The sequence below is a fragment of the Periplaneta americana genome, chromosome 17, assembly GCF_040183065.1.
Source record: "Periplaneta americana isolate PAMFEO1 chromosome 17, P.americana_PAMFEO1_priV1, whole genome shotgun sequence".
Taxonomy (NCBI): domain Eukaryota; kingdom Metazoa; phylum Arthropoda; class Insecta; order Blattodea; family Blattidae; genus Periplaneta; species Periplaneta americana.
The window spans coordinates 134,500,406-134,523,459 of record NC_091133.1 but is presented as its reverse complement, the minus strand read 5'-3'; the positions used below and the strand labels follow the sequence as shown (position 1 = coordinate 134,523,459).

The 23,054-nt window shown below is 35.5% G+C and overlaps 1 protein-coding gene across 2 annotated transcripts in view; it reads right to left on the bottom strand.

The window, feature by feature from the left end:
• The window catches only part of LOC138692843 (discoidin domain-containing receptor 2-like), a 1,078,796-nt gene that overhangs the window by 382,966 nt on the left and 672,776 nt on the right, over positions 1 to 23,054 (bottom strand). For both annotated transcript variants that reach the window (XM_069816116.1, XM_069816115.1), the window contains exon 4: positions 8,599 to 8,704. In XM_069816116.1, the coding sequence (XP_069672217.1) occupies positions 8,599 to 8,704 (106 nt within the window). The remainder of the gene's footprint in view (positions 1 to 8,598; positions 8,705 to 23,054) is intronic.

Genomic DNA, 23,054 nt, shown 5'->3' with positions numbered 1-23,054 from the left:
TCTACAGTCATACGACGAAACATATTATCCAGTATTATTCCCATCTACCATATATAACAACAAACAGACATCGCAGAAAGATCCATCAGACTGAAGTGGAAATGGAGAGGCTACACAGCGAGGATGCAGGAAGATCATCATGTGGACACACGCTTAGGCAGCCAAGAGGGAGATGGACAGACTTCTACGTAGCACATGCAGGTCCTCCTCAATGGTCCAGCATAGCAAGAAGCAGAAATACATGGAAAACCATGGAACGTCAATTTCGCAACGTGAGAAAATTCTACAAGTACGAGTAACATTGATGAACAAAATGTAGCAAAATGTAGCAATTTACACCAAACAAATGACAAAGTGTAAATAGTGATTAAGTGATAATATAGACATTATAGAATACAGACCATCCTACAGGTACTACCACTGAGTACAGCCCTAATGGGAATTAGCTATCGCACTAGAGAAAAGAGCTACCATCTTGCAGTGGCCTTTGCCCTTTATAGGGACAATCGGGCTCATTATTATTATTATTATTATTATTATTATTATTATTATTATCATCATCATCATCATCATGGCTAGGATTTTGATGAAATTGCATCTTTTTTTCTAGTAAGCCAGAAACATAGCTGCTTTAGTATTTATATGTTATGTGATAAACTGAGTGTTTTAAGACATATTTGTTAGGGCATTTTTTTTGCATTTTTTACCTCTTAAAACCCATAACAACATTTTTTGTTTTATTCGGTAATGTTTTGGGGTATTTTCATTTAATTTTGGCCATAAATCCCCATTATTAATGTAAAATATTTTTTTTAAACATAAAATTTACATTGTCATACGTTAAAAGTGTTAAAATTGTTTAAAAAGGTATTTACCTTCGACAGACGGCCCGTTTCGACGCTATTTGTCGTCGTCTTCAGTGTCTCTTGAACCACTGCTGATTTTGGCTCTGCGATGTGCAGTTGTCGATGGTAGGGGTGGGGGTGTGTTGTTCCTATGGTGGGGGTTGGCTGTCTGTATGTTATGACGTATTATGATGTCAAACATTGTGTGCGTATTGAACTGTAGTTGCGTATTAAGTATGTAATGTGGGTGTGCTATTGTATTCTTATATATTTCGTATTGTTCTAGGATATTTAACTGTAAACTTTTTGGTGTGATGTGTAAAATTTCCATATCTGTTTCTATATTATTGTAGTCATGATTATTGTCGATAATGTGATCTGCATAATTTGATGTAATGTAAGGTTTGGTTATAGCTTTAATATGTTCGTTGTATCTTGTATGAAAGGATCTTCCTGTCTGTCCTTTTTCTTTTGATATTGTCTCTGCTTATTTTTTCATTTAATACCCATTATTTTGTATATTATTTTAATCACTTTTCTACACAAACATTGTCATTTTAACGTAGTACACCCCAACGTAATACATCAGTTCAATCACCCCTTCAATATAGACTCCTCTATACCTGCTAGTTCTGGATAAGAGTGGCCTTGTGGTGGACTATATGGAACTACTTCAGGTAAAATAAATTAATTGAAGTGTATTACTTAGAAAAATTATGAAAAATTAAATAAATTTGAATGTTGGTACTAGAATTTAATTTAATTACTAGTCTAAATATTAATATTCCTACTAAGCCAATTATGTAAGATCAATTTTTAGGACATTTTAAAGGGAATTTTGAAAGATTTTTAGTTCATAAATGCATTGTTTTTAGGACTTTTTTCATGATTTATAGGTGATCAAAACCCTAGCCCTAATCATCATCATATATAAATTGTCTATTTTCGTATTTTCTCTGCATACGGAATAGAAGTGAAATAATCCTGCAGATTTTCAGAACGAATAACTCATATTGTTTGTAACAAAAATGTATAATATCGTATTGGTGGAAAGTCCATACTTTTCTCAGAAAAAATGTTTTTTTTTTTTTTTCAAATGTTTAAAACCTCTTATTCGGTAACTATTACGAGTAGGATCGGGATTCTCCTCCACATCAATAGAAAATCGATTAAAGAATCATTTATCCCTCTGGCGTATTCCAATAGCCTGGACGGTTTTCGTGTAGCCTAAATTTAATTTAAAATCCACTACTTTGAAGCCAGCGACCAACGCCACCAGCTTGCAACATTGTAGTCAAAAAGGAACATGGAAGGTAGTTCACTAAGGCAGACAGAAATGAGTTCCTTGACCTTTTACATCTGTATTACGAGTATAAACAGCAGTGTGTTAGCGGCGATGTTGCCGGGCTGCTGAAACTTCCAACTTAATTTTTTAATGAACAGTGCGTTTAATCCCAAAGCGTAGTAGGTTTTCTGTTCACTTAAGTGTACCCTACCGTCCCTTTCAATTTGCAGGATTATTTCACTTCCACCCTGTATAGTTACCCGTTGCAGACGACTTCAGCAGTCTGAATAGTACATCTGACTGCAAGCATAGCATAGCAGTTCGCAAAACAAGGAAATTTGGCGGAGGCAGTTCATCGTAGTCGTCATCATCTTCATCACCGTCGTCGTCGTTACTGACAAAAGACGAAACTTCTTGGCCCAACTATTATCTCCATTTCTTCTGCAATCTCCTTTTTATTTTAATTGCTTATTTAACAACGCTGTATCAACTACTAGGTTATTTAGCGTCGATGAGATTGGTGATAGCGAGATGGTATTTGACGAGATAAGTCCTAGGATTCGCCATAGATTACCTGATATTCACCTTTCTGATGGGGAAAGCTTAGGAAATAACCAAACCAGCCAGTCAGCCCAAGTGGGAATCGAACCCAAGCCCGAGTGCAACTCCGGATAGGCAGGCAAGCGCCTTAGCCGACTGAGCTACGCCGGTGGCCGCAATCTCTTTCTTCCGGCAATTTTCGCGGTTTTGGGTGTACTTCTGTTCATCTCTTAACTTGCTTTTCTTCATATTTTCACACAAATTGTACGTTTGACTCGTTTCTTGTTTTCTTTCCTTTCCGTCCTGCCATCAGCATCATCGACTCCTGCTGGTTCTATCTGTTTACCTTTGTCCTGTTTTGCCAAAGCAGGTAGTACTTCATAAAATAAAATTAGTTCTCTACCGTGTTGTTTAATAATGTTGTTCCAATTTCATTAAACACTGTATATTATTGAAGCGTATTTCACATCCAAGATAATTAACTTCATCAATCTCTTGAATTAAAATTCACTACCCTCTTTGCACATTACAACTCTTAATTTATTATTTTACATCTAATATCTTTTCAGACATAAGCAGGCCTACCACATATTATGCTTGTTTATAAAGGGGTTTCCTCTTCATGTCAAAAAGAGAAAACAAAAATTCACTACGATGTGACTTTAAATGACGTAAGTTAACAGCAGACTCAAGACAACAGGGCAGAGGTTAGGAAGACAAGCAGGCCACTACAGTATACCACGAACTAGAATTACTCCCCGCCCTCCACAATAACATTCCATAGCTCCCCATTTATTGCGGGAATGTCAGCATTTCTGGGGCTGCAACTTCACCCCTGTTGGATCTCATGTATGACCATGCAATCCCTCTTCAGCCCGCACCCTCCGGGTTAAGAAGAAACCAGACACCTCCCGTCTTCTTCTCCTTATTTCAATCGCTCAGCTGACACTGCATAAGCTGATCTCTTGTAGTACATCTAACCGCAGCCCCTTCCTTGGTATTGCAAGACTTCCAATCCAGGACGGCCACAGCTCTGGCCTGAGTCCATATCTGTGAGACTCCCTTGACATGGAGTCAGCACGACAGTCATCTCAGAAGCACAGAAAACCATAATAATAATTTATTGAGACTTTTAAAAACATTAAATAATAAGTACTTTAGAATTTGGTCACTCCAGAAAAGTGAAAGTTTGTGCTCTAAACCATTCTCGGAAAGGTAACAGTAACAATATATATATATATATATATATATATATATATATTAATTTCACTCATGCACACTGATCTGTCTTTCACTTCAAACCCAGCATTAGCCCATCGTCTCTCTTTTCCACTTCCACTTCGTCTCCCCATTCGATTCACGTATCTTAATGTTGTCTCATCATCTGATATCTTTTTCTGCCCCGAACTTTTCTCCCTTTCACCATTTCTTCTAGAGCATCCTTCGTAGGCAATTTCTTCTTAGCCAGTGAACAAGTAAATTTATTTTTTCTTCCTGATCAATTTCCCCTTTTCTACCGTGGAAAGGCTCATCATGCCATGTTTGCAGTTTTTCTTGGGAAAGATAAATGCGGCAGCTTCCCGTTGCTTTCCCCACACCACTCTCTCTTTCGCATCTTAAAAGATCCCAGGGGGCCCTAGCGTGCAGGTAAGGAGAATGAATTTGACTAATTAGGCCCTCCGGATTTCACCCAAATTGCTCTCATGAGTTCTGTCAGGATTTTTTACTCGATTAGAGACTGGGAAATCCCAAATAGCCTTTGCCCCAAATATAAGATAATATAAAAATATAAACAAGGTACATTATAAAAACACAGTAAGATTAATTATAATATAAAAATGAAGTCAATATTTCTATTACCGGAAACTTTGCAAAATAATTTCTAAACTTCCTTTTTGAAAGCTAAATCATTCTGTAATATTAAATGAGAATAATTATTAATAAAAGAATTGTGTAGTCTTGGGCCGAAATGAGACCTTTGCCTAGATCAGATTTGATAGATTCTTCTCGTGGAATAAGTATGACAATTTGACAAGTATGTACTTCATTTTGTATTTGTGACATTATGTTTATAATGTACAATGTGCATTCGTAATTCTTTTGATATCAGACGAATATTGTCCTCTAGGCAGAATTAACTTGAAATAATAAAACTTTAGCGATGTTATACCCATTCCCCTGATGTTTAGTGAAGCTTATATTAGCTTCTGTTGGTTTTACGATTTCCATCATTTCAATTTAAAACAACGGTTGTAACCTTTTCATTAACTTCACACAGTGCCATACATCTTGACTATATTCACAATATTAAAATTTACAATCCTAATTGTAAAATTTCTCTAAATTGTGACAGTCTATGTTTAACCAATTCTACTGAAGTTTAGTCAGCACCTTAGATGGGACATACATATTGCATTTGTATGTAATAAATTACGCAAGTATATAGATTTGTTATACTTCGTTCATACGTCCCTATTAATATTTTAAGATTTATTTATTTATTTATCCTTGGTACAATCTGTATTACTTATGGCATGTTGGTTGGGGCAGTGTTTCTAAATCCATAAGAAAGCCGCTGGATTTACTACAAAAGAGAAAAATTAAAATTTGTCTAAAAAAGTCTATTGATTATCTTACTAAATACCTTTATTTGGATATTAACGTTTTTAAATTGGAGCAGATATATAAATATACATTATTAACCTTCTTCCATAAGAGCAAGAAAAATTTCAACACATATTGTCATAATTATAATATGAGAAGAAACATATCATTTCATGTTACAGAATCCAAAAGTTCAACGGCTGCTGGTTTGAAACTAAGGCTTAAAACTTTACAACAAATTAATTTCTCAGTACTTTGTTTTAGCAAACACAAGTATGATTAAATTTAAACTGAAAATTGAAGAAATTATTAAGGGAACTTAACATAGGGTTAGATAATTAATTGCTAAATATTGGTCTTAAATTATTATACTTGTGGATATTGCTTATAAACATTTTCAATTGTGATTGTTCTTTATCATATAGGCCCTTGTTTTTGTAATCTGTGCTATTTTATTGCTTATATTAATTTGTTTATTTTGTCTTCTTTCTGCTTATCTACAGGTCAGTTTACTCCCGACCACGAGCATTTGCTCATACGGAGGTAAATTCCTTACCTAATTTGTAGTTCTGTTTTACGTATATAACAGTTTCTTAATGTAGGCTATCTTTTTAATGTAAATAAATAATGTACCCTTTATCGTCAGGAAAAATTAGCCTATTCTGTTACAATATTCTTGAATTGTTAATTTTTCATTTTGGCAATAAACCAACCACGTTATATTAAGACTTGAACATCACCGCCGACATAGCTGCGAGACTGCACTTGGGCGTGGGTTCGATTCCCGCTTGGACTGATTACTTGGTTGGAGTTTTCCGAGATTTTATAGAACTGTAAGATGAATGTCAGGTAATCTATGCCAAATACCATCTCGCTATCACCAATCCCATTAACTCTAAATAACCTAGTAGTTGATACAGCGCAGTTAAATAATCGACTAAAAAAAAGGCAGGCAGTTCTACCTCCCTGCGCTTCGAGCACTCCGAAAGCACAGTAAGCGAGATGTCTCGCTGCATTGACGTGTTGGTTGATGCGCGTGTATGAGCAGATTAGGCACTGCAATACTTCGCCTGCTCGGGGCATCCCCCAGGCTCTCGAGCGCAGAGCGAGAAACATTAGGAGACATAACGGTAAGCCTGGCTGATAGTTTCCGATGTGAGAGAGAAGGGCGGGGGCTTTACGCTGCGAGGCTGCGTTCACACTGCCAGCATGGCGGTGCTCCAACCAAGACAAATCCAAGTGTAGAGGGAGCTCGAATTTAACGTCTGTTACACTACATTTGCAATAAGCATTGGAATCAGTTCGTTATTTAATATGTACTGTCCGCAGACTTCAGAATGGCAGAATACTCCGATTGATAAGGAGGGTCATTTTCCATTCGTGGAAGTAGCCTATGTTACTTTATATTACAAATGGCCAAATTTAGTCTAACATTTAGTGAAATAATAACATTGATAAAGGCAAACAATACACTTAAGTGTGTGTATGAGTTTACGAAATAAAAATGCCACAAACACATTTCTGTCTGTCTGTCTGTCTGTCTCTCTGTCTATCTATCTATCTATCTATCTATCTATCTATCTATCTATCTATCTATCTATCTATCTATCTATCTATCTATCTATCTATCTATCTATCTATCTATCTATCTATCTATCTATCTATCTATCTATCTATCTATCTATCTATCTATCTATCTATCTATCTATCTATCTATCTATCTATCTATCTATCTATCTATCTATCTATCTATCTATCTATCTATCTATCTATCTATCTATCTATCTATCTATCTATCTATCTATCTATCTATCTATCTATCTATCTATCTATCTATCTATCTATCTATCTATCTATCTATCTATCTACCTACCTACCTACCTACCTACCTACCTACCTACCTACCTACCTACCTACCTACCTACCTACCTACCTACCTACCTACCTACCTATCTATCTATCTATCTATCTATCTATCTATCTATCTATCTATCTATCTATCTATCTATCTATCTATCTATCTATCTACCTATCCATCTACCTACCTACCTATCCATCCATCTATCTACCTACCTACCTATTCATCCATCTATCTACCTATCCATCCATCTATCTACCTACCTACCTATCCATCCATCTACCTACCTATCCATCCATCTATCTACCTAACCATCCATCTATCTACCTACCTACCTATCCATCTATCTACCTACCTACCTATCCATCTATCTACCTACCTACCTATCCATCTATCTACCTACCTATCCATCTACCTACCTATCCATCCATCCATCCATCCATCCATCCATCTATCTATCTATCTATCTATCTATCTACCTACCTATCCATCCATCCACCTACCTATCCATCCATCTACCAACCTACTTACCTACCTACCTATCCATCCATCCATCCATCCATCTACCTACCTATCTATCCATCTACGTATCTACCTACCTATCTACCCATCCATCCATCTACCTATCTATCTATCCATCTATCTATCCATCTACCTATCTATCCATCTATCTATCCATCTACCTATCTATCCATCTACCTATCTATCCGTCCATCCGTCCGTCCGTCCGTCCGTCCGTCCGTCCGTCCGTCCGTCCGTCCATCCATCCATCCATCCATCCATCTATCTATCTATCTATCTATCTATCTATCTATCTATCCATCCATCCATCCATCCATCCATCCATCCATCCATCCATCCATCCATCCATCCATCCATCCATCTATCTATCTACCTATCTACCTACCTACCTACCTATTTATTTATTTATTTATTTATTTATTTATTTATTTATTTATTTATTTATTTATTTATTTATTTATTTATTTATTTATTTATTTATTTATTCTGGCGTAGTTAAGGCCATCAATATGAATTCATTATTCAAAATACATTCGCTATACGTACATTCGTACTACAATGTCACATCTGAATAAAAGAGGTGTTTTCTGAATATTTATCAAAATAAAGTGCATTTCTTTCAAAGACTTACAACATGATTGACAAGAAACTCTGCTGCAGTATTCCACTCACAATCTCTCTCATTGCTCCCAGCAACAGCCTAACTCTCTTAGTGTTCACGGAGCTTTCAAGTTTGTCTCTGGTAGTGTAACACTGATAACGTAATCGCATTTAAATCTCGCATTCAACAGCAAAATAAGCTCGCTTGTGATGAATAAATTATGCAATATTAGTCTAATCGTGAAGTTATTGCTTATTTGCTCTAAAATAAGTCAGCAGCCTTCGCACTCTCAGCCTGTACAGGATCATCACTTTTAGTTAGAAAGTAGCCATGCTGAACTCACCGGCCAAACTGAGGTCCGACGTTGCCACTGTCGAAGGAGGAACTCGCCGTGATGTCATCGTCTCGAATCGCTCCCGACTCCATTCCCAGAGGCGCGATGCACTGGGCTGCGAACCAAACACAGACTTGTTAACACCAAATCCATCTCCAGACTGCGAAGCTCTATCATTATCTGAAAGCGACTGAAGCTAATATTACATCATCGAGATTTAAATGTGAAGTACGACAAAATGACTGTCATGTGTCAATACGGAATAGGGAGTGGTGCAGCAAGTCGTAAACGGGCAACCATTGTTCTCGTGTATTCACGACCAACCAAACTGCTACCAATTTTAATGTAGCCTAACTCAACAGCTTCACATGATTTATTTCACTTAATATCTATGATAAATTCTGAGAATCTAAGAAATAGTAGAAAAGATTATTAAACACAAAGGATGGGTTAGCTAAATAGCTGAAAATAACGTAAAAGAACTTCGAGAGAGAATCTTAGCCGAGAACTGAACCAAGCACCTATGAACGAAGTTCCAGGTCAACAGTGCGACTAGTTTAAAGGACGCTATTTTCATAACTTTCTCTGAACCAAATAATTAATAATATTATAATTAATAGCTATACATTAGTAGCCGAGACGTAGATGGGAAGATAATATTAAAATGGATTTGAGGGAGGTGGGATAAGATGGTAGAGACTGGATTAATCTTGCTCAGGATAGGGACCAATGGCGGGCTTATGTGAGGGCGGCAATGAACCTCCGGGTTCCTTAAAAGCCAGTAAGTAAGTAAGTAAGTATACAGAATCATAAAATGTGAGTAAATATAATCACTTTAGAAAATAATAAAACATATGAAGCGGTACCTACTGTCTTAACACTGAGCCTTAACAACATTATTATTCTATTCAGAAGGCCTACAACAGTAAAAAAAAAACTTGGTTTCCTTTTCGACCCAAATCTAAACTTCAATACACAAGTTAGACATTTTTGTAAAAAAAAAAAAATATTATCAGTTATGATTCACTGAAAATATTACAAAAATTGCTTTCTACTAAACTCAAACAAATGCTAGTCCAGCCCCCGGTACTGTAAAGCTCCGGTAGACTACCACACAATAGGAAAAGAGAGTCTAGAAAACAGTAACATTCCTAGAACACAATGCAACCTTAGATCAACAAGACTCTGCGAGTTGCATAAACAGCAGGCGATGTTATCCATCAATGCTATTAAAAATGACGATATAATAAGCAGGTTTTGTAACATACGGCTTCGTTGTCTAGCAGCCAGCCATCGTGACTACAAATCATGAGATACCGGGTTCGATTATCTTCCTGAGCATGGAAATTTGTTTTTAAAAATACTATTATTTTAATACTTTCAGTCGTAAAAATATAGAATCTAATGAGTGTACAAGTATAAAGGATTTCTGTAGGCAAGAGCACCTTAGTGTTCAGAACTAAGTTTCCCTGGGGCCGCTTAGAGAAAGAAAACACAATGTCATGGAAAGAATTATTGGAACAGATACAGTGAGGTGGAGACGGCTGTCACACACTGGTGGTCTCCATCCCAGGCGGCACATTTCTACGACACAGGGATACAAAAGTTGATCCCACGGTATGACAAATGTCTCGGTTCCGGTGAGGAATATGTTCAGAAATAACTCAATAATTAATAATAATAATAATAATTATTATTATTATTATTATTATTATTATTATTATTTATTTAACCTGGCAGAGTTAAGATCATACGGCCTTCTCTAACACTCAACAAGGAGTAAAACTGCGTTACAAAAAACACTACAAATTTACAAAGTACACTACAATTTTACACACAAAACTGAATAGGATAATAATAATAATAATAATAATAATAATAATAATAATAATAATAAAATGTAAACATCAAGTAAGTAGAAATCAGACATAATATATAACATACAGAAAGAAAGAAAAAAGCATAATAAAATGTGAACAGCAGGTCAAAATAAATGAGACATTCAAAGTATAAAAAATAAGACAATTATTAATAATAATAATAAAAAAATAATAATAATAAATAAGAATAGCAATAATAATAATAATAATAATAATAATAAAATAGTGCAGTACAAAGCATACAATGAATACAATATTTTTAGGTACACATAGTGAGGAAAATTATGATTATATATAACTCAACTTATCACATTATAGATATACCATTATCGGAAAATATGAAAACAAAAATATAAAATAAGTTAAATATCACTAGAACATAAAAAATGTGAATACGTGGAAACATGCAATACAACACTTGTCATAATAGTAAGTTAGTTTGGCAACTCGCCATAATATAATTTTCTAACTTGGATTTGAAAGATTTCAATGTTCGGCAGCCCTTGACTTCAGGCGGCAGAGAGTTCCAGTGACGAGAGGTAGCAACAGTGAAAGCTGAGGAATACAGAGATGATGTGTGAAGTGGAATTTCTAGCGTGTTATCGCGTTGTGATCGAGTATTAATATTATGATAGCGAGAGAGAGTATGAAAACGAGCGAATAAATAATAGGGGGATGAAGTGTGCATTATTCGATATAAGAGAGAAAGTGAGTGCAGATTTCTCCTTTCTTATGATAATTGCTGTATCTGTTCCAATCAATATTTCCATCAAATTGTTTTCTTTCTCTAAACGGCCCCAAAGGAAACTTACTTTATGGACACACTCGTATTTAGAATTTGATACAGAGAATGGAGTCAGTCTGTCTTCCGGCCGAAGCCAGTACAGATGTAGGAAGTAAAGAGGAACATGATAATAGCGGTCACTGTTAAAAGTAAAGCTAACAGTTCGATGACAGTTCAATACTAAGATCACTATGGAGAACATGGCAGTAGCCAAAATGGGGCATGACTACAGTATAGAGTATGTACAATAAGCCTACTGGTCCGGTAGCTTTGATAGAACACAAAAATCGGGTATTCTATTGTAGAAATAGTAGTAGTGATCTAAAAGAAATTTGAGTGCATGTATAGGAATCGAAAATTTTTTCTTTAGTTAAGAGTTGCAAAACCATACAATAACCAACTAAATGTATTTGTAGGATGCCCATATAGGGCTGTAAGCTATTATAAGGGTTATCATTTTGATTAGAATGATAATTGCGGCGCATAATATGTAAGATATCAAATAAGTATTTAGACAGAATTTGTGTTACTTCTCCTAAACAATCACTGATATTTTGCTATCAATAATTATTGTTCCCTTACAAGAAATAGATTTTTCTTAAATATGTTTCTGGATCCCGTACAGATCCAGAAGTAACCTGAGTGGATTTATATTAAGAGTTCCTATAGGAAAAGCATATTATAATTTAAATTATATCAATTTCATTTAATTAGAAATGAAACATCACGTTAAAGATTTCAATTGCTATTAATTATTAAGCTTTGGTAGTCACAAAAGTGTTAGATTATGCAATTTTTATTGTTAGAGTGTGTTTTATTTTAGTTTCAATGCCATCTGTATAATTTGATTTAATGTTCAAATTAACTCTTAAATTTAAGTAAGTCCAGTTGATTCACTTAAATTTTCAAATAAAAACTTAAGTGTTTAGTTGCCACTGCATTATGGTAAATAGATATGTAATATTTGTATTTAATTTCCTGCATGTTGATGGTTTATGGACGCATTCTGAGAACCTTAACTGTGATCTCGACAGAGACGTCAAGGAACAGAATGAGAACTTGAACATTGAAACAAGGAAGGGACTGGAAGAGTTAAAAACGAAGTGAAAGCGACAGATTACAAATGGAAGGAGACCACCACCACCACCACCACCACTACCATTACCATCACCATCACCATCACCATCACCACCACCACCACCACCACCACCACCACTACTAACACCACTGGATCTAGCACTACCGTAGAAACGTCCACACCTGTGGAGTAACGGTCAGCGCGTCTGGCCGCGAAACCAGGTGGCCCGGATTCGAATCCCGGTCGGGGCAAGTTACCTGGTTGAGGTTTTTCCGGGGTTTTCCCTCAACCCAATAAGAGTAAATGCTGGGTAACTTTCGGTGCTGGACCCGGGACTCATTTCACCGGCATTATCACCTTCATTTCATTCAGACGCTAAATAACCTAGATGTTGAAAAAGCGTCGTAAAAAACCCAATAAAATAAACAAATAAATAAACACCGTAGAAAGAGCAAGAGTGGGCGTGTCATAACGCTTCTAAAGCCAGGTACCATAGCATCGCGCTTCCCAAAATTAGGAACAATCTCGCCCAAACACCTGCATACTGAGATTTCTACCTCGGACCAATAAATTCGAACCCGAGGTGTGGCACAACGGATTGCTATTTACTCCTTTATGAACATTCTATCGCTGACCATGTCAGAGACTGTCGGACAATATCAAAATTCAAATTTAAATTTTAATTAAAAAATCACATTCTAGTTCGTGGAATTGCTTGTTGAACACCTGTCAGTTTGCGCAACTTCGCCTTAACCCATGACATAGAGTAAATATTGTAACTATGCTGTTGTAAAATTGACAATTAATATGTAATACTTACTTATTTACTTACTGGCTTTTAAGGAACCCGGAGGTTCATTTCCGCCCTCACACAAAGCCCGCCATCGGTCCCTATCCTGAGCAAGATTAATCCATACTCTATCATCATATCCCAGCTCCCTCAAATCCATTTTAATATTATCTTCCCATCTACGTCTCGGCCTCCCCAAAGGTCTTTTCCCCTCTGGCCTCCCAACTAACACTTTATATGCATTTATGGATTCGCCCATACGTGCTACATGCCCTGCCCATCTCAAACGTCTGGATTTAATGTTCCTAATTATGTCAGATGAAGGATATAATGCGTGCAGTTTTGCGTTGTGTAACTTTCTCCATTCTCCTGTAACTTCATCCCTTTTAGCCCCAAATATTTTATTAATATATAATGTATCTTTTATTATTATTATTATTATTATTATCATTATTATTATTATTATTATCAGTTATCGGTTATCACTATCATCATTGCTATCTCTGTTTTCTTTCTTTTTTCTTGTATTAGCTCGATGAGAGCTCTATAGTGTTCTTTTGACTCTGTTGACCCTCTACAGGGCTTTAACTTAATTTGTATTATTTTCATCAGTGTTTGTATTTATTTTTTATATTTATATGTGCTATATGGTGGGATGGAAGAGAAGGCCTTATGGCATACATGGGCATCATGCCTCACTTGAGAATTAGTGCCTCACTGACCTTCCTTCACAGAGCTTATCGCTCTGAGTGACATCATCTTCATAGTCCCCGTTCCTCGCTCACATAGCTCCTAGGCGTGGGCAGGTTCTATATCAGTTTCATAAGCAATATCAGTGGTGGCATAATGGCATTATCAAAGAAGTTTGTACGCGTTAGAAAACGATTATTCGTGAGAAATGAGAGGAAGAGTTTTTTTGCTGTTTCGAAGGGGAGAACATACGATGTATGTTATGCTCGAAAATCCTATTAGGCATTAATAAATTTAATATACAATGTCATAAAGAACATGTTGAATTAAAAGGTAAGACAAATTAAATGTTATTTTTTCGTACTATTCCGAAGAAAATTTATGATCTTAACATTTGCATAGTATACTAAATACGACATTATACCTTAAACACGCTGCATTAAAAGGTACGAGGAATTAAATGTTGTTTGTACGTATTATTTCCAAAAGAAATTTATAAAAAATATTAAATGTGCGTAGAAAACGAAATATGATTTTCTGAAATTATTTTAGGTCAAGAACGTGCAAATCTATGAAGTAATCTTGAGAAACGCCAGAATATTCAAGAAAATAAACGTAGACAACGTGATGGATTATTATTGGCTAGTTACGCAATTTCTCGCCTATGATTTAAATCAATTCAGTGATGGAGAAATAGTAAAGAGGTTTATGATTAAAGCTGCCGAATTAATTTGCCAAATTGAATAAAAGTTTTCGAGTCTCTTACGTTAACCAAGCGCTTTCCTAATAATTCGCCACTGACCGCCTTAGCGATTACGATAAGGTGACGCAGGTCACAGCATTTATACTCGTATTTCACATCCTACTCTGCAGTTCCCTCTCCTAGTAAACAAACTATTTCAAATCGAGTGCCTCACGTAACCGAAAATTGTGCTCATGTATGCCTTATGGCCTTAATCCTGTCAGATTAAACAAATTATTTAATATAAATAAATTATTTAATATAATAATATAACATATGTCGTAAGTTGAAAAGGAGATATCGGGAGCCTAAATAAAGCCGAGACTCTGTTTGAACACGGAAACGAGTTTGGTCCCGGACAGAAAAAGCTGACATTTGACCTCAAGTGGGTTTATTTGGCGAGATAACAGCCCGACGGGATGACGGCTGACATAAATCCAACTACGGTGGCGGCCGATAATGACACGGGAACTTTGTTTATTTTTTTCACTCGACAGATTAAAACAGAATACATTCCTCCAACGGTTTCGCTTAATTTAGCAGGCAAAATTCACGTGATATATTTAGTAGGACGACAAAAACACCACTCAGTCAAATGAACATAGCGCAAACGAAGAGCGTTTTTTTATTTTAAAAGAGAATTCCAGGGTCATTTTCCGCTCTATTTAGATCGCTGAATTCAATTCCAAATTCCGTCCCGCGCGCAACACCAACGCTGACTCACGTTCACAGCATGCAGTCACTCAAAGAGCCTTCAAACAGCAACATTGCGTTCTATATACACAGAACATTCTGTTGGAACCGACCGAAAACATATTTTCAAAAGAGTGAATCATGTGAAAGCTATTAGGTATTGCGCAACATCGTGGAAAATTTGCATGTTCAGAAGTGTCCACATTTTTTATCTTTCTTGTAATACGAAATAAATGGAACGAAATTTAACACAATTTTCACTAAATTGTGCATGTATCTCTTTCTAACATGAACATCGCAGCTTAAATTACAAAAATATGCATTTAATGTAATGTTATATTGTCCATGTAACGCGCATAATAATAATAATAATAATAATAATAATAATAATAATAATTTGTTTTGTTTCACCCCACAGAATTGAGCCTTAAAGTCTTCTTTTGAACTTAACCAGGTCTATATTTAATAAATTACAAATACACAAACTATCAACATCAACATCACCACAATCAAACTGCATCACCACGATACTTTTCATAATGTTACTGCAGTATTAATTACATAACATAATATAAAAATTAACGTTTATTTTTTATAAAACTGTAAAATAGTGGAAGAAGAATTAATTAAATTTATCATACGAATTAGTTCAGGAAGTCCTTTGAACTGCCCAGAAATTACTCTCTTAATATATTGTAGACCTTCTTTAATTTGTTCATAATTACTCGTAAATCACTATAACCAATGAAAATTTTAATGGTGTTCGAATTTCTGCATATGCCAGCTTAGATTTACAAGAACAAAATGTAGCCTATTAATTCGCAAAAAATGAAATAATAATAATAATAATAATAATAATAATGATTTATTTTAGCTGGCAGAGTTAAGGCCGTAAGGCCTTCTCTTCCACTCAACCAGCAAAAAGTATATATACATATGCATGAACTTACAAAGAATTCAACAATTTGATTTTTGATGAGAGTTACATGTATACAAGAGTTATTTACGAATTAAACAACAAAATACTATGAACTATTAATTAAACACTGAAATACAAACTATGTAGCAGAATTAAGCTAAAATGCATAGAAAGTTAATATATTTCAAATAATGTTAGATAATAGAAAGAGATTATTATGAGACAATTTTGAAAATACAGCACTATCAGGATGATGTCTAAAGAAAGAAGTAACAATGTAGTCAGTGATAGTTAAAATCAGTATGATTGGAGTGAAATGCTAATAAAGTTATCTTTTAAGCTGTTTTTAAAGGTGTTTATTGTCTTGCAACTCCTAATACTTTGTGACAAGGAATTCCATTCACGCGAGGTGGATACTGTAAAAGATGATGAATAACAAGTTATCTTTTTCGTAAATTTTGTAGCTATTAGAGTTTTCCTGTGAATTTCATTTACAAATTCATTCAATACGGAATATTTTAAGCATGTATTGTATGCAGGGATTTTTTTTCTTAAGAATTAAGCGAGCTCCTATTATATTATACTGATTCTTGCCATTGCAATTTTACTGTCTGGTACACTCTTTGCATGTATGCCCTCGACTCTTTGTTGTAGTTTTATATTTACGATGCCTTTTGAGACGATACCATAATCGTAAATCATCTTTGTGATCTCTATTGCATTTTGTTTTTGCCTATGCCAATTCGAATTTCTACCACCGCTCGTGTAATTTAGTTATCGGGAGGGAAGGGATGAATTATAAAAACAAAATGTCAAATAAAGACACTCAAATTTTAGATTACCAATTCACCAATAGTGAAGGCAGTGCTTTATCTTATTTCCACTGACACTCCATTCATATTCATTGAGTACGCATACACTCACTCCCAAAGACACTTCATATCCGTCGCGACTGGAATCAAACGAACTCGCTTCCAAAGAGGCTGTAAATATTAAATTTCAAATCACAGTTCATAAATTTTTCATATTGCTACAAATTATCGTTTCTGTTTTACACAATACTTACTTACTTACTGGCTTTTAAGGAACCCGGAGGTTCATTGCCGCCCGCCATCGGTCCCTATCCTGAGCAAGATTAATCCATTCTCTATCATCATATCCCACCTCCCTCAAATCCATTTTAATATTATTTTCCCACCTACGTCTCGGCCTCCCTAAAGGTCTTTTTCCTTCCGGCCTCCCAACTAACACTCTATATGCATTTCTGGATTCGCCCATATGTGCTACATGCCCTGCCCATCTCAAACATCTGGATTTAATGTTCCTAATTATGTCAGGTGAAGAATACAATGCGTGCAGTTCTGTGTTGTGTAACTTTCTCCATTCTCCTGTAACTTCATCCCTCTTAGCCCCAAATATTTTCCTAAGCACCTTATTCTCAAACACCCTTAACCTATGTTCCTCTCTAAAAGTGAGAGTTTTACACAATATTTCATAAATATTTAATTTGTGTATTAATATCGATAACACCTACATTTCAAATCAAGTGACTGCAATTCATTACGTATTGCATTATTTGATTTTCTAAGACAAATGTGTACAAAGTATATGTAAACAGAGGAAAACACCACTGCCTACCATTAAATCAAAAATCACTTTCATATTCACAAATGTTTTCCAATATAAAAAATGTCCTATTATTGTGTGCTTTAACATCTACATTTGTACACAAAAAACGTTATATGAACTAATTGTCTATATGGCTTAGTTACAGAGATACGACAGAGGGAAAGTATCAGTGAAATGTAGTTCCTAACCGCGTAAATGTTTATTGTCGCAGTTTGTTGAATCATAGCCAGTCTTCAAAATGTCCACCATTACATGGCAGTATAGACGTGCCCGTCTGTGCCGTGAACTCTTTGATTTTGGAAGAAGAGAGGAGAGTTTCGAACCCCAGAACCAAACCTCCACAATTGATTGCCACAAGTGGTGTCGAGTGGGATGTCTTCCAGCATACGCCACACTCTTTAGTCGTCGAATAACTAGAAATCACATGGTGTGAGATCGGGAAGTCTTGCCGGCCACGGAACACGTCCATTCCACCCAATCCATCATCCTGAAAAATCCATGTCCAAATGTTTGGGATAATGTGCAGCGTACATACGGACAGTAGCACATGAATTCGGTCGAGTCTCCCCAAAATAAGACCCATGCCAGATTGTTTCGCATTAGAATAATTTTCGTCGTATCCCACTGTTAGGAAAATTTTTAACTGAGCCGTTTAGACAATTAGTTCATATGACATTTTTGTTTGTTTACAGATGTACAACTTTAAGGTACACAATAACGGGACATTCTGTATAAATAAGGTAGGTGTCCCTGATATGGCCATGCTAAGGTTTGAGAATTTTTCTAGCGCCATTTTGAAAAAAAAATGTAAACCACTTTTTTTCTTACTCGTTCTCAGTCTAATGGACTTTCTTAAAACAATTTCCTTTCCCCATTAAAATAGTTTTAATTGTCCAAAAAGTCCCAAATTCCAAAAGTCTACCTAGTGGCCATATCAGGAACGTGAGCACATGATATGTCCACCCTTGTTCCATGTTCTATAAATCGTCATTGTTTTCAGTTTGATAGCGCAGTTGTGCTAAAATTAAATAATTTTGGTGTAAAATGAATAAACATGACTCTTAATAATCTTTTTTATAATTCAAAAGTGTAGTCAAAACAGAGTTTTCCATAAAAAATTAAGTTGTTTTTCTTATAATACAAAATTTTTGCGTAATCCCAGCTATAAGGCATGTAAATTTGTCAGGTGAAATAATAAAAGTGAAAGGAACTTGATATGGCCATGGTGCATTTGATATGGCCATATCAGGAGCAGGTAAGCTTTCACGAAAATCGTTTGATTATGAACAACTCGTAAAAGATACGCTATCAATTACAACACCAATCAATAGAACATTAAAAACTGAATGGAGTACAATGGTTTTCATGAAACAAGTATTTGAAAAACATGCATAAAACAAAGGAGACTTACCAGAGAAAAATAAGAAAAGATCACATGAAAACCAGAAAACAGGCAACTGACGCCATATTGCTCAACCTGACTGGATGGAAAACGATCAAGCGACATAACAGGATGCCCTTTCACTGGATGCTGCTGCAATTTAGCGGATTTTTTGGTTAACTAACTCACAATAGGGGGGGTGGATATATCAGGAACATGGCCATAACAGGAGCACCCACCTTATATAATATATGGAGAAATTTTATTATTCAGAGTTTGAAGTGGAGAATAAATCTCACCTTAAAACGTAAATTTCAGTTTCTGTAGCATTCTAATAAATTCCATTACCGAACAAACACACCCATCATTCATGGGGAGAGATGTAACTCACCATCCACATAGTTAAAAATTGAAGTTCCTCACTCTTCATCGAACTTACAAGAACTCGCTTCGCACTATGTCCTTAACCACATCAAACCCATTGTACCGTGAAAATTTCCTTGAAAAATTGTCTTCGTCCGAAGTCCCTCTTCCTCTTTCGTGCATAAAAGAAACTTCAAGAGAAGCTATATGAAAGAAAGGTCCCAACGATTTCTGGCATGGCATCAAAAGGCTTGATTACATCTTTATAGGGGTCTTGATGCCATCAATCACGAAGTGAGACAGTGCGCCTTTAAAGTGGCCCACATATTCGTCCACGAAGTAAAATGCAGATGAGACAAGAAGACAAAAAATCACTTTGTGCCTCTGGCGTCTTGCCTGCATGAGAAGTAGGTGTTGTCTTCCGTTTTATTGCACTTATAAGTCGCGGGACTCCATAATATTACCATCAACATTACAAATGGAACTTCTGTTATTCTGCCATGTTCAACTCGTAAAATTAAATACGGAGTTGAGTTGATTTATGTCACAAATATAATGGAATTCTTACAGTTCTGGAGAATGTAAATAACAGAAAATGTATTCACGCTGCTAAGCTAACTACGTAGACTACCCTCAACAGAACCGATTAATGTGGATCCTCTACAAAGTGAAGCTAATTTTATTAATCTTGCAACTTCACAAGTTAAAAGGCATAACTGATATGGCCTGTACAGTATGTATGTATGTATGTATGTATGTATGTATGTATGTATGTATGTATGTATGTATGTATGTATGTATGTATGTATGTATGTATGTATGTATGTATGTATGTATGTATGTATGTATGCATGTATGTATGTATGCATGTATGTATGTATGTATGCATGCATTTTTTTATTTTTTATTTTATTTTTTTATTGAGAATACATCTGCATGCCCCGTTACAGTAGTAACATTACATGCAACCATTACAAAATGTACAATTTGATATTTATAATTGGTATCATATAATAAATACGTTTGTGACGCTATTTATAGAACACAATAGTTTTTATAATACTTATTATTTTATTGTTCTGTTTTTTGGAGAGTTATTATGTGCTGAGTTATTTAGTGATGGTGTGACGGTTTGTTCTAGATGTTCATGGATTGAATATATTTCCGAAATGCTCGTAGGTGCCTGGATGTTAATTGCTGGTTAGTGACTGGCCAGGTTCCTCCATTTTGTGATATCTCTTTTATGAGGATGGTTCTTTGATTTGTCATATTGGGACATTCGTAGATTAGATGGTTCACCGTTTGTTGTCCTCTGTGGCATGTGTGTATGTATGTGTGTATGTATTTATATATGTGTATGTGTGTGTACGTACGTATGTGTGTACGTATGTATGTATGTATGTATGTATGTACGTATGTATGTATGTGTGTACGTATGTATTAATATAATATGTATGCAGTAGATCTATTAATTACGCCTAACCTGCAGCTAGACTCATTTCCAACCTATATTAGCTGACAACGCTAAATATTAAAGATTTATTAATTTGTCCTACAGAATAATCTCTGTAATATTAATTGACAATTAATATTTGAAAAGAAAAATTCGCTCCGGCGCCGAGGATCGAACCCGGGTCAATTAATATTACAGAGATTATTCTGTAGGACAAATTAATAAATCTTTAATATTCTCATAGATAGCAGTGCATATTCTGTACAGATTGCTGTGCACTTAACTGCGGAATCCCGGCCAAATAAGTCACTCAGTTGAGTGCGCCCCCTTGTACAGTATAATAGCAGTTGACATAAAACGTCAACATATATGCCTAGCTTGGAGTCAGCCCAAAAGGGAAACATTGAAGGAGGAAGGTTCGATCCGGTGCTGTGGATTGAATTCGGCGTAGCTCAGTGGTCAGAGCGCTTGGTACGTAGAACCAAGGACCCGGGTTCGATCCCCGGCGCCGGAGCGAATTTTTCTCCTCAAATATTAATTGACTACGCTAAGGTTAGCTGAGTACCCAGCCTTTGAGTGGGCAAACCACTCGTTTCTAGACCAGCCCTCTTCGTGCATGGCCACCCGTCGTTAGGACAATGCTATGAAATGAAAATAGGAATGATTGCTGTTGATGCCTAAAGTAGGGAATCGGGAGTACCCGGTGAAAATCCCTACCTACGACTTTATTCACCACAAGTGCCTGAAAGTCACCTTTGAACTTTTAGGAAAACATTTTCTGTTACAATATATTCCTTGCCTGCATGATAGTTAGCCACCTGCCAATCCGTTGTGTTAGCTGCAGGCATTGGAATCCTATTGACTCTAGTCAGTCCTGTATCTGTCTAATATCAACTCCACGAATTCCAATATTTCGACTATAAATAAAATCTCGACGAATGTACGAAAATCCTCCTTGCGTGCTCTTTTCTCTCCAACAGGAAACTTCTCTTACTTAATGACCTTGCGGTTATATTCGGCCCTTGGGATTTTTAAGTTATATTCTTTCCTTCCTGATGTAACAAACTTGCCTTTTGAACCCTTTCGTTTTTATAAAACGAACCACTACCACCACGACCACCACCACCACCACCACCACCACCACCAAATGAAGGGTTGCTTCTTCTGAGGAAGTCGTAGTCAAATCTTCACATATACTAATGTATTTATAGTAAGATATATTTAATGAACGTGGAGATTTGGCCTACCATTTCCGTACTAGAGGATTTATTAATTTGTATTATTGTTTTAAATGTTTTCATTTAAGTATTAAGTTAATACAAGATTTAAATTTCTTTTTTCTTTTTAGGTACAACTTTTGAAGAAAATGATCTGATGATATCCAGAGAAGATATTTAAAATTTTGTTATTAATAATTAATTATTTGGTGCTCGGAGTTCTTTACCAAAATTTACATATAATTTTTTAAAACAATTTTCAATATCATCTTTTGAAATTCAAAAAATCATCTCGCAAATTCTTAAAGATTTCCTGCAGATTATACAGTTTCATTTATACCACTCAGAAGGCCTTAATTAAGGATATGCTAATTTTAAAGAAAATATTTTATTTATAAGTATAATTTTATAGTCATCTTCTAAGAATTTATTTTATAATTGATAATCAATGGTGCTTAATTATTACATTTTATTCTTAGCCTATAACAATATTCATATTTAATTAATTAATATTTATTTGCTATTAATTTCCGGATCCTCGTGGTCATCCTTAATTAAAGCCGGACGAGTTACTTCTCTCTCTCTCTAAAAAAAAATATATCAGTACTCGTATGTTCGAATAAACATAAATATCAGTGAGTCATAAAACACTGTTTAGAAGAACAGACGGGGTTAATCTAGTGGACAGAACATATCGCGAAATCTCATTTCATTTCTGTTCACGAGGCATCAATCTATGTACATGAGGAGCAAATATGACCTAACCTGGTAAGCTTTCCAGCGGAGGTTTAACTAACACAACATTGTATGTATTTGAAGAAGGAAAGTCACGATATAAATTTCAGC